At 39.5% G+C, this 13,814-nt stretch overlaps 1 protein-coding gene across 1 annotated transcript in view; it reads left to right on the top strand.

Moving 5' to 3' along the window:
* Window positions 1–13,814, top strand: part of Cubn2 (Cubilin 2) — a 364,924-nt gene that overhangs the window by 108,105 nt on the left and 243,005 nt on the right. The window contains exon 3 of the mRNA XM_017609025.1: window positions 3,126–3,507. Coding sequence (XP_017464514.1) covers window positions 3,126–3,507 — 382 coding nt within the window. The remainder of the gene's footprint in view (window positions 1–3,125; window positions 3,508–13,814) is intronic.

Genomic DNA, 13,814 nt, shown 5'->3' with positions numbered 1-13,814 from the left:
TATATATATATATATATATATATATATATATATAGAAGGCGTGGAAATGGTACTCACGCACAACCTTTTGCAATTTCTGCACCCCTTTCCCAGTCGTTTTTCGCGAATATACGTGGCAAATTGAAAGGCTTACCTTATCTAGCCGCTTACTGTGGATTACTTGGTAGGGGTCTTGCTCCCGCGGTGGACCCCTTGGTGGGAGCCTGGTTTTTCAATTTGCTCTCGCGGTGGACCACTTGGTGGGGGCCTTGTTGTTGGATTTGCTCCCGCGGTGGACCACTTGGTTGTGGCCTTGTTGTTGGCTATACTCCCGCGGTGGACCACTTGGTGGGGGCCTTGTTGAAGTCTTTAGGCTCCCGCGTGGGGCCGCTGGTGGGGCCCATGCTTTGGTGATTTGGTCCCGTGTTGGACCACTTTGTGGGACCCTTGTTGGAAATTTGCTTCCGCGGTGGACCACTGGTGGGGGCCTTGATGAAGATTATTACCCCCACAGTGGACCTCTGGGGGAGGCTTGGTTTCGCACTGAACGCCTGACTGATGGCACCTAGGGCCGGCGTTCAGCACTTGCGCCTTCTCAATGGCAATACAGCCGGCGCTCTTAAAAACTATCGGCCTGGGTAGGGGCCGTGCAGCAAGGCGCACTGACGCCTAACTGTGTGGCACCTAGTGCCGGCGTTCAGCACATGCTCCTCGACAAACTGGCAATACAGCCGGGCTGACTTTTAACCTCACTGCACTTTACCTGTGTTTTTACACTTACCGCCGGAGCCCTGGCGGTATTATTGCTGCTGCGGCTTTAGCTGGAGCGCTGGCAAGATTGTGCCTGCAGTTGCGGATGCTGGAGCGCTGGCGAAATTTCTTCACTCTATTAAACGCCCTCGCTTTGTGCTCCGCTGCTACAAATAAACACCATTATNCGGAGCCCTGGCGGTATTATTGCTGCTGCGGCTTTAGCTGGAGCGCTGGCAAGATTGTGGTTGCAGTTGCGGATGCTGGAGCGCTGGCGAAATTTCTTCACTCTATTAAACGCCCTCGCTTTGTGCTCCGCTGCTACAAATAAACACCATTAGTACTCCAAATATACTTACTATTCTCGCCGCTACTCCCATTGTTGGGGCCAAATGTGTTGCTCCTGCTCCAGGTGTAGAAAAAGGTGCTCCAACCTAAATTTGGTTCACTCACCTGGTTTTCTGGATGGTATTTACACGGAAATACCAGAGAAAAAATTTTGCTGCCAAAAACGTGTCAATTTGCCCCAAACCCAAAGTTAGTGGCGGTTTTCACCAATGAATGCAATATATAATTTTAAGTTGGTGGCGGTATTCACCAGATGAGCGCCAAATAAAAATATTTAAATATGTTTAATTGCACACGATTCGTCGTGTACAAGAAAATGAAATCGAGTTAACGGGGCGCGATAAAAAATTCTCCTTTATGAAGGCAACTAGGCAGTTTATCAAAAATGTTTATCTTTCTTTACAAATTGTATGGNTTTCTGGATGGTATTTACACGGAAATACCAGAGAAAAAATTTTGCTGCCAGAAACGTGTCAATTTGCCCCAAGCCCAAAGTTAGTGGCGGTTTTCACCAATGAATGCAATATATAATTTTAAGTTGGTGGCGGTATTCACCAGATGAGCGCAAAATAAAAATATTTAAATATGTTTAATTGCACACGATTCGTCGTGTACAAGAAAATGAAATCGAGTTAACGGGGAGCGATAAAAAATTCTCCTTTATGAAGGCAACTAGGCAGTTTATCAAAAATTTTCCACTTTTATTTTATTTTAAACAAATGTGGGTCAACCACGAAAAACTTCAAGCCTATCCGGCTCGAAGGACCATGTTCGGGACGGGGTGGAATTGGGGTCCAGGAATTCCTCTTGAATTCCACAGCAAACGAGGGTCGAGGAGGTGCCGAATCTCTGAAGTCCATCAAGGGTTGATTACGATTCGCAAATTCGCATTCGCTTATACATATATGTAATTGCCTGACGGCCATTTCATTGCATATATATGTTTAGTATAACACAATGCTGTAACAAAAGGTTATCAAATGTATTATTAATTAGAGGACCTTACTTGATTGCTCGGAGTTCTCTTCCAAAGTGGGAGAGTGGTTGGTGCTCACAGAAGGCGAAACCCAACATCCGAGGCGGGTAACAGGACTCGAGGAAAAGGAACTCGAGTAACGAGTAACTGTTCCCGCTTAGATCACAGCGACATCTGCAAGTGAAACTCTCTAATTAGTAAACATAATTAAGGTGAAGGGGGCTAGCGTAAACACATGAAGAATATGACTTATGACTATTTCTTTAAACTGTTTTTATTAAAAATAATTCACTTGAACATTTCATTAAATATTAATTAGTTGAACATATTAAACAAATTTTAAATTATACCTTATATAGAACTCACCTGTAGATGAAAACCCATTTTACAAGAATAAAATCGATCGCCCTGTTGTTTTGGACATATTTCGATAGCTGAAATATCGTACTCTTTAACAAAACCCGTGTAAATCCAAGTTTCAAGCTTTGTGCAATATTTAAAAAAATTTCGTAAACAATTCCTAGCCTTTTTAATTAGATTTCCTAGAAAGATTATGAGTACGCAGTTTTGTAGCCTATTGATCTCTAGTAGAATAATGTGCAAGTTGGAAATGGCTGAAAATGACCGTTGATTTTTTAAAATTGTTCTTGTCGAAGATGTTACGGCTTTCTTCCATATATGGAAGCAAATGGGGCAAAAAAATTTTTTTAAATCAACCCTAATTTTTAGCCATTTGAAACTTATACTTTGTTCTACTAGAATTCAATGGGTTACAAAACAGCGTACTCAGAATCTTTCTAGGAAGTCTAATTAAAAAAGTTAGAAATTGTATACGAAAGTTTGTTAAATTTCTTTAAATATTGCACAAAGTTTGAAACTCTCTGCCCTTTCATAGTCTTCTCAAAACACAATACAAAGTGATCTATGAGATAAAAATTGTATTAACCTTATGCCAGATTTTTCGAAGATTAAAACTGGAGACTTTTATTCATAGCGAGCATTTGGATTCATCAATTTTTTAAAGAGCTGAATATGTTATTTGGTGATCTCTCATTAATATTTGACTTTTCAGCTGCTCGTGCCGCAATGGTTTTTATGGCTCTCACTGCCGAATGCGCAAGGCCAGTTGCGAGGAGGCCGCCAGTGGAGAATTATGTGGCCATGGAACTTGCGTTCAAGCGAATAATGATGCTGGATACGCTTGCATTTGCGATCAGGGGTGGAGCAAAAATCAAGTGGTTCCAGAAGCCGTATGCAATATTGACGTAAACGAGTGTAATGATACAACTAATCCATGCCACAGTGAATGCACAAATTTACCAGGTAGTTTTAAGTGCAATCCATGCCCGACTGGCTACACCGGAAATGGAATTTCTTGCTCAGATATTGATGAGTGCTCTATTAATAATGGCGGCTGCAGTATACAACCTAAAGTGTCATGTATTAATACTGAGGTAAATATGTACATAATCTTACTTATAAATAGAAAAGGAGAGTTCTAAAACTGTGGGCTTAGCTGAGAAATCGCCTATTTCTCAAGTAGGTTTTAAAATTTATCTGCGCCTTAAATACAAATTTTGTTTCGGAAAAGCGTTTTCGATTTTATGGTAAGCGGTGTTTCAAGTATTACGTAACGCCCAATGGTGTCGATGGGTATTTTTGGTGACAAGAACCAGGGCAGTATTACCTTTCTGCTTTTTCTGAAAAATTTAGTAGATTTTAATTTGAACAAATATCAAATGTTCTTAAAAATTTTTTATAAGTTTAACAGATTAAAAAATACCAATTATTACCAAAGCATAAAAGAGGGAGGGGGTAACATTTTTGCTTACATTTTCCGGCAAGGGGCAGAGAGGGGTTAAAAATTACTAAAACTCCGCTTAACTACATAATACTTGAAAAGCACCAAAGTAATTTGCAATGAGTACATCAAAAGCATCCAATATCCATAAACACCTACATATATAAGTATTAAATAGCTTTTTCGTTTATTAATTGTATTCAGAAAACTTAAGTCAAATCTTAAGATTTTATAAAGCTACATAAGCCTAAAGAAAAACTTGCTAAAGCTTTCTTGACAAAACTTTCAAGAAATATTCATAAAACTGAAGTTGAATCTTAAGATTTAAGAAAACTTCATGCAAGGAAAAAATTGCTAAAGTTTCAGTGCAGCTCAAGGATCGAAGCGTGGTAGTCATGGCCAAAGGAAGCGGCGTAAATCTGGCGAAAATGGTGCCCATGAGAAGAGACATGGTCTGGTCACCACCAGTGGCCGGCAGAAGCACGGCCATGTGAGATGGTGCACTCCCGAAAATAAACCGGAAGCAATGTCCAGTAACGCATCCAGCCTAGAGGGTTTCCAGGAATGCGATTTTGTGTTGATGTACAAGCCGCAGCGGAAGCAAGGCTGCACCTACAAACAACGACGTAACTGGAAAGGTCGGCATAAGATTGTCAAACGGCTGAATGACGCAATGTATCGAATCCAGACCGCTAATAGACCGGGAACTAAGATGAACGGGGTCCAGTTGGAAAGGCTTGCAGCAAGTGTGTCTGATCGGGATGATCATTACGTGGACAGCAAGAAAATGGCAGAATGTTCGAGGAATAACATAGAATATTCGACAGAGAAACGTCAAGTAAATGAATGCTGAGAACAGCGAGAGAATGAGCGACAAACTTCAGAACGTTCTAGAGTTGCCATTAGCGCGATCGCAGGTATACTACAGCAGAGTTGCAAGTCAGCAAGCTACAAGTCAAGTTGTAACACAGAGATCAATAGTGTTAGCAAGTTTTTTAAAGTATTTTAATTCCCTTAACAAGTGTTGTTAATTAATTTGTAATTTGGTCATCATGAGCGTTTATTTAACAATCCAGCGATACGAACCTAGAGATTTTCGGTAAATCCGTCAGGTAGTCGAGGATAATCGTAACAGTATTGATTGCATATTATTTGCGTATATTTTGCATATTCTTTCATATTCTCTACATATCAAAATTTCATAGAATTCCGATCATTAGCGCACACAAGGGGCGGGATCTGGGGTTCATACTCTCACTTACTGTAGTTTTTTACACTTTACAGCCGTAAAGAATTAACCATTGATATGTACTTAACAAGGATTCGTAGATTTAATTTGCCAACTTTGAATTCGTTCCACGAAAATGAGCTACATAACAAAAATACAAGTTCAGGGTTATTCCATTGTGACTGGTGGGAAATTTTACTCCAGAATGTGATCAATTGTGAATTGTAACTATGTCGTCAGAACTTATTGAAAATTGCTTTAACAAAAATACTAAACGATTTCTTAGGTTTATGTAACTGTCATTTGAATGAATGTGACTTTGTTGTAAAGTATGAATTATACGCTTTCGATTTCAATTAAAATAAGGTTTATATAATCTTCATATAAATAAAAAAAAAATATATATATTTAATGTTGTGCTTGGTGGGACATCTCCTTGTGACTGGTGTAAAGTAATTATGAATGAAATAAAAGTTTCCGTAGACAAAAATTACAACTTTTTGTGTTTTTTTTAATATCTTTCAACAGATAAATGAAATGTAGTCATCTCAAAAGAGGTCACTACTTAAATAGTGGCATATATAAATTTATGTCGGTTTCCCCTTTTACATGAAATGACCCTTCAGTTAATTTTTTCGGTATTCGAAATATTAAAAAAATTAGGCAATCGTGAAAAATCACCATCTAAAACTCTTTTTGAACATTTTTTATTACTTTTGATAGTTGAGCGCATCTTTTGTTTATAGAACTTTTTTTAAACAAGTAATTTTTAAGCAAAAACACAACCGACATCAATTCTCATATACAAATTTAGGTTAAGTTAGGTTACACTGGCCGGCTGATGCGTCTTACCTGTTGGTCCTTTGTAGTGCCAGATGGAGGTCCGTTTTACTGCGATCTAAAGTAGTCGTCGTATACGACGTCAACGCTTTTCGCGGAGTTCAAGACAGCCGTAATATCCGATTTTGAAGCCTCCTCTAGTCCTTTGAACTGCGAAGCTCCGAGATATCTAAGACGAGTTTTAGCTAAGGCCGGACGGAAACAGAAGAGGTGTTCTAACGTCTCACTCATGCCTTCCTCCCTGCATTTCCTGAATGTGTTACTGCTACTAATGCCCATTCTGCTTGCATGGTATGCCAGTAGGTTGTGGCCCGTCATTAGACCAACAACTGTCCTGCAGTCCCTACGTGACCGTATAAGCAAGAAATGGGTGTTTCTTTTGCTGCTATTGCACATGATCTTGGTGGTTTTGCATGTCGCTAATGCGTTCCATCTCACCCTGATCTGGCACCTAGCTCTTTCGGAAATTTCATTATAGATCGTTTTTAGAGACTTTTGTATTTCCTGTACTCGTTCGCTAGCGAGACGGATGGCACTTATGGCAATCTCATCAGCTATTTCGTTGCCCATAATGCTCTTGTGGCCAGGAACCCACTATTTTCATTTCATTTTCATTTCATTTCATTTTATTCAGATACACACAAATAAGACCTAGTCATTTACAGTGCAGATATGTAGTATACATGTTTGAAAACTTAAATCTATGTATACAAATTCTTAAAAGAAAATTAAAAATAAAACAAGATACATTTAGGGGAAGGGAAAAAGAGTTACATGAAGGGTTGAAAGTAATCGACTAGAAGGTTAGAATAGAAAGAGAGAGTGAACTGCAAATTTGAAGCGCCTTGGATTGCATTCCAATTTTAATTCAACTGGTAAGAGGTTCCATAATTTTACGGCTCTAACGAAAAACATTTCTGACGTTACTGAGTACTTGGACTGTGGTACAATGAGGTTACTTGTGCGACTGGACTGTGCAAATTTTAATTTAGAGAAAAGATATTTCGGGCATCGGCTGTAGATTAGCCTATGTATAAATAGCACTGAACGACGGTCGAAAAATTTTGACAAGCTACAACCAAGATTATTTATTGAGAACTCCGAAATGTGGTCAAACTTCCGTTTTAAGTAAATATATCTAGCAGCGTTATTAAGAACTAATTGTAACTTATGCAGGGAAGCTTTGTCTAAATGACCATAGACTAATTCTTGGTAAGATATTATAGGCACTATTAAGGCATTTACGAGCTTCAGTTTAGTAGTTTGCGGAATATATGCCACAGTTCTCCATAGCTGCCTCAACACAAAGTACAACTTGCTTACTGACGTATTGACATGGTCCTTACATGTAAGAGCCCCATTAAGTTTAAAACCTAGGGTTTTAACAACACTCTCATATTTTATAGCGCAGCCATTCAAGATAATTGGCGAGACGTCTTCAAGATTATATTGCACATGGGATAAGGCTAGAGCTTGCGTTTTAGATGCATTTAAGTTTAGCCTGTTTGGCTTTGACCATAGGGAAATTGATTCTAAGTCTTCATTAGATGTTATTGCCGATAACTCAGAGCGGGATCCTTTCGATACTACTCTCTGCCATCTATTTGACAGATAACTTTCCATTAATTTTTGTGCATTATTGCCGAAACCGAAATATTTTTCGAGCTTTTCGAGTAAATATTGTGACACACAGTGTCAAACACTTTTGAGACATCTAATAAAGTGAGGATTGTGAGGTGTCCTTTATCGAAGTGTGGCCTTATATCCTCAAGAACTTTAAGCAATGCAGTAGAACAGCTATGCCCCCGCCGGAAACCTGATTGGTATTCAGAATTAAGGCACTTTTCAGACATATAACCCATAATCAGGCTTAAAATTAGTTTTTCAAAAACTGTCGATAATGACGGCAGAATACTTATAGGACGATAGTCTGAAGGCAAGATTGCATTGCATTTTTTCGCGACAGGTATTACATTAGCTACTTTCCAACTGTCCGGAAACGTTAGCGACGTTAAGGAAAAAATTATAATTATAATCAAATTTGCTTCCCTTATCACACAAAAGATCACGGTCAGGTTCAAAAGCTTTACTTTCTGAATTTCTTATAGAAAAGTTGTAACTCATTACATATACGTCAAGTTGGCATTCCGATATTGAGCTAGATTTTACCCGAAGATGCTTTAAGTTGTTCCACAATACCTTAGGAGGGAGCTTTGGTAATAGCTTTTCTTGGCTTGTCGCGTAATGGAAGTGGCTTTATTACGTAGAACTTTAAAAGCAACCCAATTTTCATTGCATTGATTGCCCTAAGCACCTCTTTTGTAAACCAGGGTTGCTTGTTATTGTTATTTTTTTTCTTATGGGTAAATATTTGTCAAATAAATAATTTACAAGGTTGGAGAAATGTTGCACCTTTTTATTAATATCGGCTAAAAACCAGCAATTATTCAAGGAAGAGCGGAAGCTTCAGCTGCTAAATTTTTCATATTTATTCTATTAAAGTCTCTAAAATACAACAAATCAGGTGACGGACTGAGGACTGAGCATTAATTTAATATTGATTTTATTAAAAAACGATATTTGTATCCTAAAAACATACGTGTTATAAAAAACTATACACATACATACACAATTTAATTATCGGGTGGCGACCAATACTTAAAGCAACCACAAGAGACATATGTACATACACACGCACATATATTATTAAATAAAACGTTTGTGCATACATATATGTACATACATACATACATAGATATTGAGTACCATAAAGTTTTGGATTTTTTCATTTACTAAGTTGTGGAGCTTACAGGCTAACCTAATATTCACGCACGCCGCCAATTTACTGTCAAATATTTCTCATGCGCATACAACTTGTATGGGACCAGCCGAAATTGAACGGCGTGCGTACGAAGCTAACTCAAATTCCAATTTTTGTTCTGCGTGAAATTTTGATTTGACATTTCACTCAATGAAATCAAATACAAACGCACGCAAGCCAATTTAGGGTGACGCAAGAAAAAAATTCTACGGCGTGCGTACCAAAACGCACATACACATGTGTCCAAAATTCCTGAAAATGTCCATAGCTGATAGGATCTCCTTTGTTAAACAAAATAATAGTTGTTTTAATTGCTTGTCTTTCGGGCATTCGGTGTCGAAGTGTACGAGTTCATACAATTGTGCCAATTGCCACTCTCGACATCACACCCTTCTCCACAAACAGACAACTACAGGTAAATCATCTGTAAAAGAAAAGACAGTAGTTTCTGTAGACAACTTGCCATCAACATCTAGGCAAGCACAATTGCATAATCAAGCTTCAAAGGGAAAAGCTAAGGCAGTCAATAACGTTCAATCACATCATGCTAATACTAGCAAAGGGGTTTTACTCGGGACTGCGCGAGTAAATATTCATTTCAATGGTACAGACTTCTCTGCCAGAGCATTAATTGATTCTGGCTCTGAGTGTTCCTTCATCACGGAGAGGCTCAGACGCAGAATCAACTTGCCGACAAAGAAGATGTTAGCACAGGTCTCGGGCATCAATAATTCTGTTTCAGCGCAAGTGAAAGAATCGTGTTCGATTCAATTGCGGTCACCAATTGACCCACTTATTTCTATTGATGCCCTTGTGTTAGTTCTACCAAATCTGACAGGGAATCTGCCTACTTGTGATGTTAGCGCACTCACCCAACAAGTTTTTCCTGATCTTGTTTTGGCAGACAAAAGGTTTTTCGTAAATGAGCAAGTCGATCTGGTTCTTGGAGGAGACATATATCCCCAAATAATATTAGGTGGAATTAAGAAGAACGTTCTCAGTACTCTCTTAGCGCAAGAAACAGTATTCGGTTGGATACTGACTGGTCGTGCTGATGCAGTCAGCCCAACCAGCAATAATCGTGTTTCTTTCTACAATGAGGTCGCTCTTGACAAACAGCTAAGCTCCTTCTGGGAAATAGAGGATCTGCCGAGAAACAAAATGCCAACAGCCGAGGATACGCAGTGCGAGGAGCTGTATAACCGTACAACAAAACGGAACCAAGATGGAAGGTACATCGTGTCACTTCCATTCAAGGCTGAATACCCATCTGAGATCCAATTGGGGCCTTCACTGAGAAGAGCGTGCTCGCAATTTTACAGGAATGAGACAAGACTTACGAAAAATCCAGATCTTCAAACGGAATACAACCGAGTTGTAGTGGAGTACGAGACAATGGGTCATATGCTTAAAATCAATGAACCTCAGTCACCAGATGCGGCTGATAACTATTATCTACCACATCATGCGGTGATAAAGGAGGAAAGTACATCAACGAAAGTTAGGGTTGTGTTTAATGCTTCGTCTTCCTCCGCCAACGGGGTCAGTTTGAACGATATTCTCCTACCAGGACCAGTGCTCCAATCTGATCTACCAATTTTAATTCTTCGCTGGCGACTTTTCAAGTACGTCTTCAATAGCGATATTGAGAAGATGTACAGGCAAATCCTTGTAGATGAAACCCAAACAAAGTATCAGAGGATAGTTTTTCGCAAATATTCAAATGATGCAATAGGTCTTTACGAATTAAAGACGGTTACATTCGGTATAAACTGTGCTCCTTATCTTGCGATAAGGACATTGCTTCAACTCGCTGAAGACTCTGAAAATCTCTACTCTACAGCCTCAAATATTTTACGAAAAAATATGTATGTCGACGACGTTCTAGCTGGAGGACATACGTTAGACTCTGCAATCAAAGCTAGGGATGAGATTTCAGCAGTTCTTAAGTCAGCTGGTTTTCCTCTGAGAAAATGGACTGCAAATTGTAATAAAATCTTGCAAGGTATACCAAAACAAGACCTACTGAGTGAGGATTTCTTAGAGTTCGAAGATACTAGTAGCGTCAAAGCACTAGGCATAAGGTGGAATGCTCATTCCGACCAATTCTACTTTATAGCTAAATCGACAGAAGATAACGTGAACCCAACAAAGAGAGTAATATTGTCAGCTATTGCTAAACTCTTCGACCCATTAGGTTGGTTAGGCCCCATAATAATTGTAGCGAAAATACTAATGCAAAATATATGGTTAGAGGGTACCGACTGGGACGAGGAAGTTTCTTCTATAACTTTAGAAAGATGGCGAAATTTTACAAAAAATTACGGCGAAATCGACAACATAAGGATACCCCGCTGGGTATCTTTTTCACCAAAGGAGAAGGTGGAAATCCACGGATTCTGCGATGCTTCCGAGAAAGCATATGCGGCCGCAGTTTATCTACGCGTGGAAACAGAAAACAAAATAGTAGTCAAGTAGTAGTTGTTAGCGAAAACCAAAGTAGCTCCAGTGAAAACCATTTCATTACCTAGACTGGAACTTTGCGGGGCGGTATTACTAGCAGAAATAGTCGAATCGATTACCAACAATCTTGAATTAGGTCATCTTAATATAAATCTTTGGACCGATTCGACGCTTGTTCTAGCATGGATACGAAAGCCCCCTTGTTCGTGGTCAACCTTTGTTGCCCATCGAGTTACGAAAATAATAGATAAGGTAGGAAATTCAAACTGGTTGCACGTAGACTCAGCTACAAATCCAGCAGACTTAGCAAGTAGAGGTATATTAGCGCAGGAGTTGGTAAATAATTCGTTGTGGTGGCAGGGACCTTCTTGGTTGCAAGAAGGTAAAGAAAAATGGCCAATACAGGAAACAGACTTCACAACAAATATTGAGGAAAAGCGGGTGCACGCTCATGCAACAACAACAACGTTAAATGATATCAGTGACATTCTCGAACGGTTCTCTAGTTTAGCTAAAGCTTTGAGGGTGCTATCATATATATTGAGATTCCTTCAAAGAACCCATCCGAAAACAAAAGCTTCTTTTCAGGCGAATTCTTCTTTAATTTCATCGAATGAAATTAAAACAACGACTACACGTCTGATAAAACTCGCTCAGAAGCAACATTACGGACCAGAACTAACTAAACTGAAAGCGAGAGAATGCATTGAATCAAAAAGTGAAATGCTTTCCCTTAATCCGTTTCTTGATAAAGATGATGTGCTGAGAGCGGGTGGTCGTCTTGGTGCATCTCTTGATCTTGCGTACAACGAGCGTCACCCAGTAATACTTCCATACAGTTGTAGATTATCCCGACTTATAGTCCAATTTGTCCATGAAGTCTCTCTTCACGGTGAAAACCAGTTAATGTTGCGTCTCATTCGAACGCAATACTGGATACCAAAAGTAAAAACACTGATTAGGTCCATTATTCACAACTGCAAAGCCTGCACAATTTACAAGAAACGCTCGCAAAGTCAACTAATGGGAATTCTTCCAGAAGAGCGAACAACATTTTCGCGAGCATTCACCAACACAGGGGTAGATTTTGCCGGACCATTTGAAATAAAAAGTTATCGAGGGCGTGGATGCCGAATTTCAAAAGGGTATGCTTGTCTAATGGTTTGTTTTTCTACCAAGGCCATTCATTTAGAGGCCACTAGCGATTTGAGCACCCAATCTTTCCTTGCAGCGTTTTCCAGATTTGTATCGAGACGAGGGTGCCCAAAGAATGTCTATTCAGACAATGGCACAAACTTTGTAGGAGCATCGCGAGTACTTAAAACAGAATTTAAGGCCTTTCTATCCGACGCGCGAACGCAAACGTTGTCAAAATATGCTCATCAGTCACTGACTTGGCATTTCATACCTGCTTCCGCTCCTCACATGGGTGGCCTTTGGGAAGCAGGTGTGAAAAGCTTCAAAAGTCACTTCAAAAAGATAGCATCGAATTCTAAGTACACTTTCGAGGAATTTAGTACACTTCTTTGTCGAGTTGAGTCATGTCTCAACTCACGACCGCTAAGCCCAGCCTCAAATGAGCCATCTGACCTTGAGCCTTTAACTTCAGGCCATTTTTTGGTCGGTGGACATCTGTTGGCTCCACCAGAGTTAGATATAAACGAAAATCCTGCCTCGATTGTTAATCGTTGGCAAAAACTAAAAGCCCTCCATCAAAACTTCTGCAGGAGATGGAAAACTGAGTACCTTAATGAACTACAGAAACGGACGAAGTGGAAAAATCCTAAAACCAACATGAAAATACGAGATATGGTGGTTATAAAAGAAGATAATCTTCCTCCTCCTGTACTCCTATGGAGATTAGGTAGGGTGGTCAATTTAAATCCCGGTTCGGATAACAGAGTTCGTGTTGTTGATCTAATGACGGAAAAAGGCACTGTGACAAGACCGCTTGTCAAGCTTGTACTACTCCCACCACATTCCTCGGAGACAGACGACTCAAGTTCTACATAAATACCAACGTTTGTACGCACTACCAGTTGGTCACCACCTCAGGAGTTTTCAAATTTCCCTATCTACTTCATAGGAGTCAATTCACACGATTAAGCATAAAAATCACACTTACCCCTGTATCCTCCTCCGGTGTCAGTTCTTCGTTGTTTGCCGCAATAGATTTTTGGTTCGAATAGCTTTTAGTTGCATCGACAGTGCGCGCTCCTTGAAAATTGCTGGTGGCACCATTATCCTCTATTGGTAGGCTCAACCGCACATCAGATTCACAAAACAGATATTGAGCCATTACCGCACAAATGAACATTTTCAAAGCGCTTTTTCAAGCAACAGAAATTATAATAAATATTTCTTATAATTTCCTTGAGAGCTGGATTCTTAGCTTTAAGATACAGATTGTATTTGAGGTTATTAGCTTTGAACCCCAAAACCCACCCCTTGTGTGCGCTAATGCTGGGCGCCATTCCTGCTGGGACTCTAGGCCCATTAACTAGCGCAGAACACCATATTTGGATGGGTACTATCTGGTGCTTGCTAGAGCTTCTTTTCATATATTCTGAATGTTAACATTTTCTTTTTTTTACATTTGTTTTGAAAT

The sequence above is a fragment of the Rhagoletis zephyria genome, unplaced genomic scaffold (assembly GCF_001687245.7).
Source record: "Rhagoletis zephyria isolate East Lansing unplaced genomic scaffold, Rhagoletis_zephyria_1.1 Rzeph_scaffold_00183, whole genome shotgun sequence".
Classification (NCBI taxonomy): Eukaryota; Metazoa; Arthropoda; class Insecta; order Diptera; family Tephritidae; genus Rhagoletis; species Rhagoletis zephyria.
This window is presented reverse-complemented; position numbering and strand designations above follow the sequence as displayed.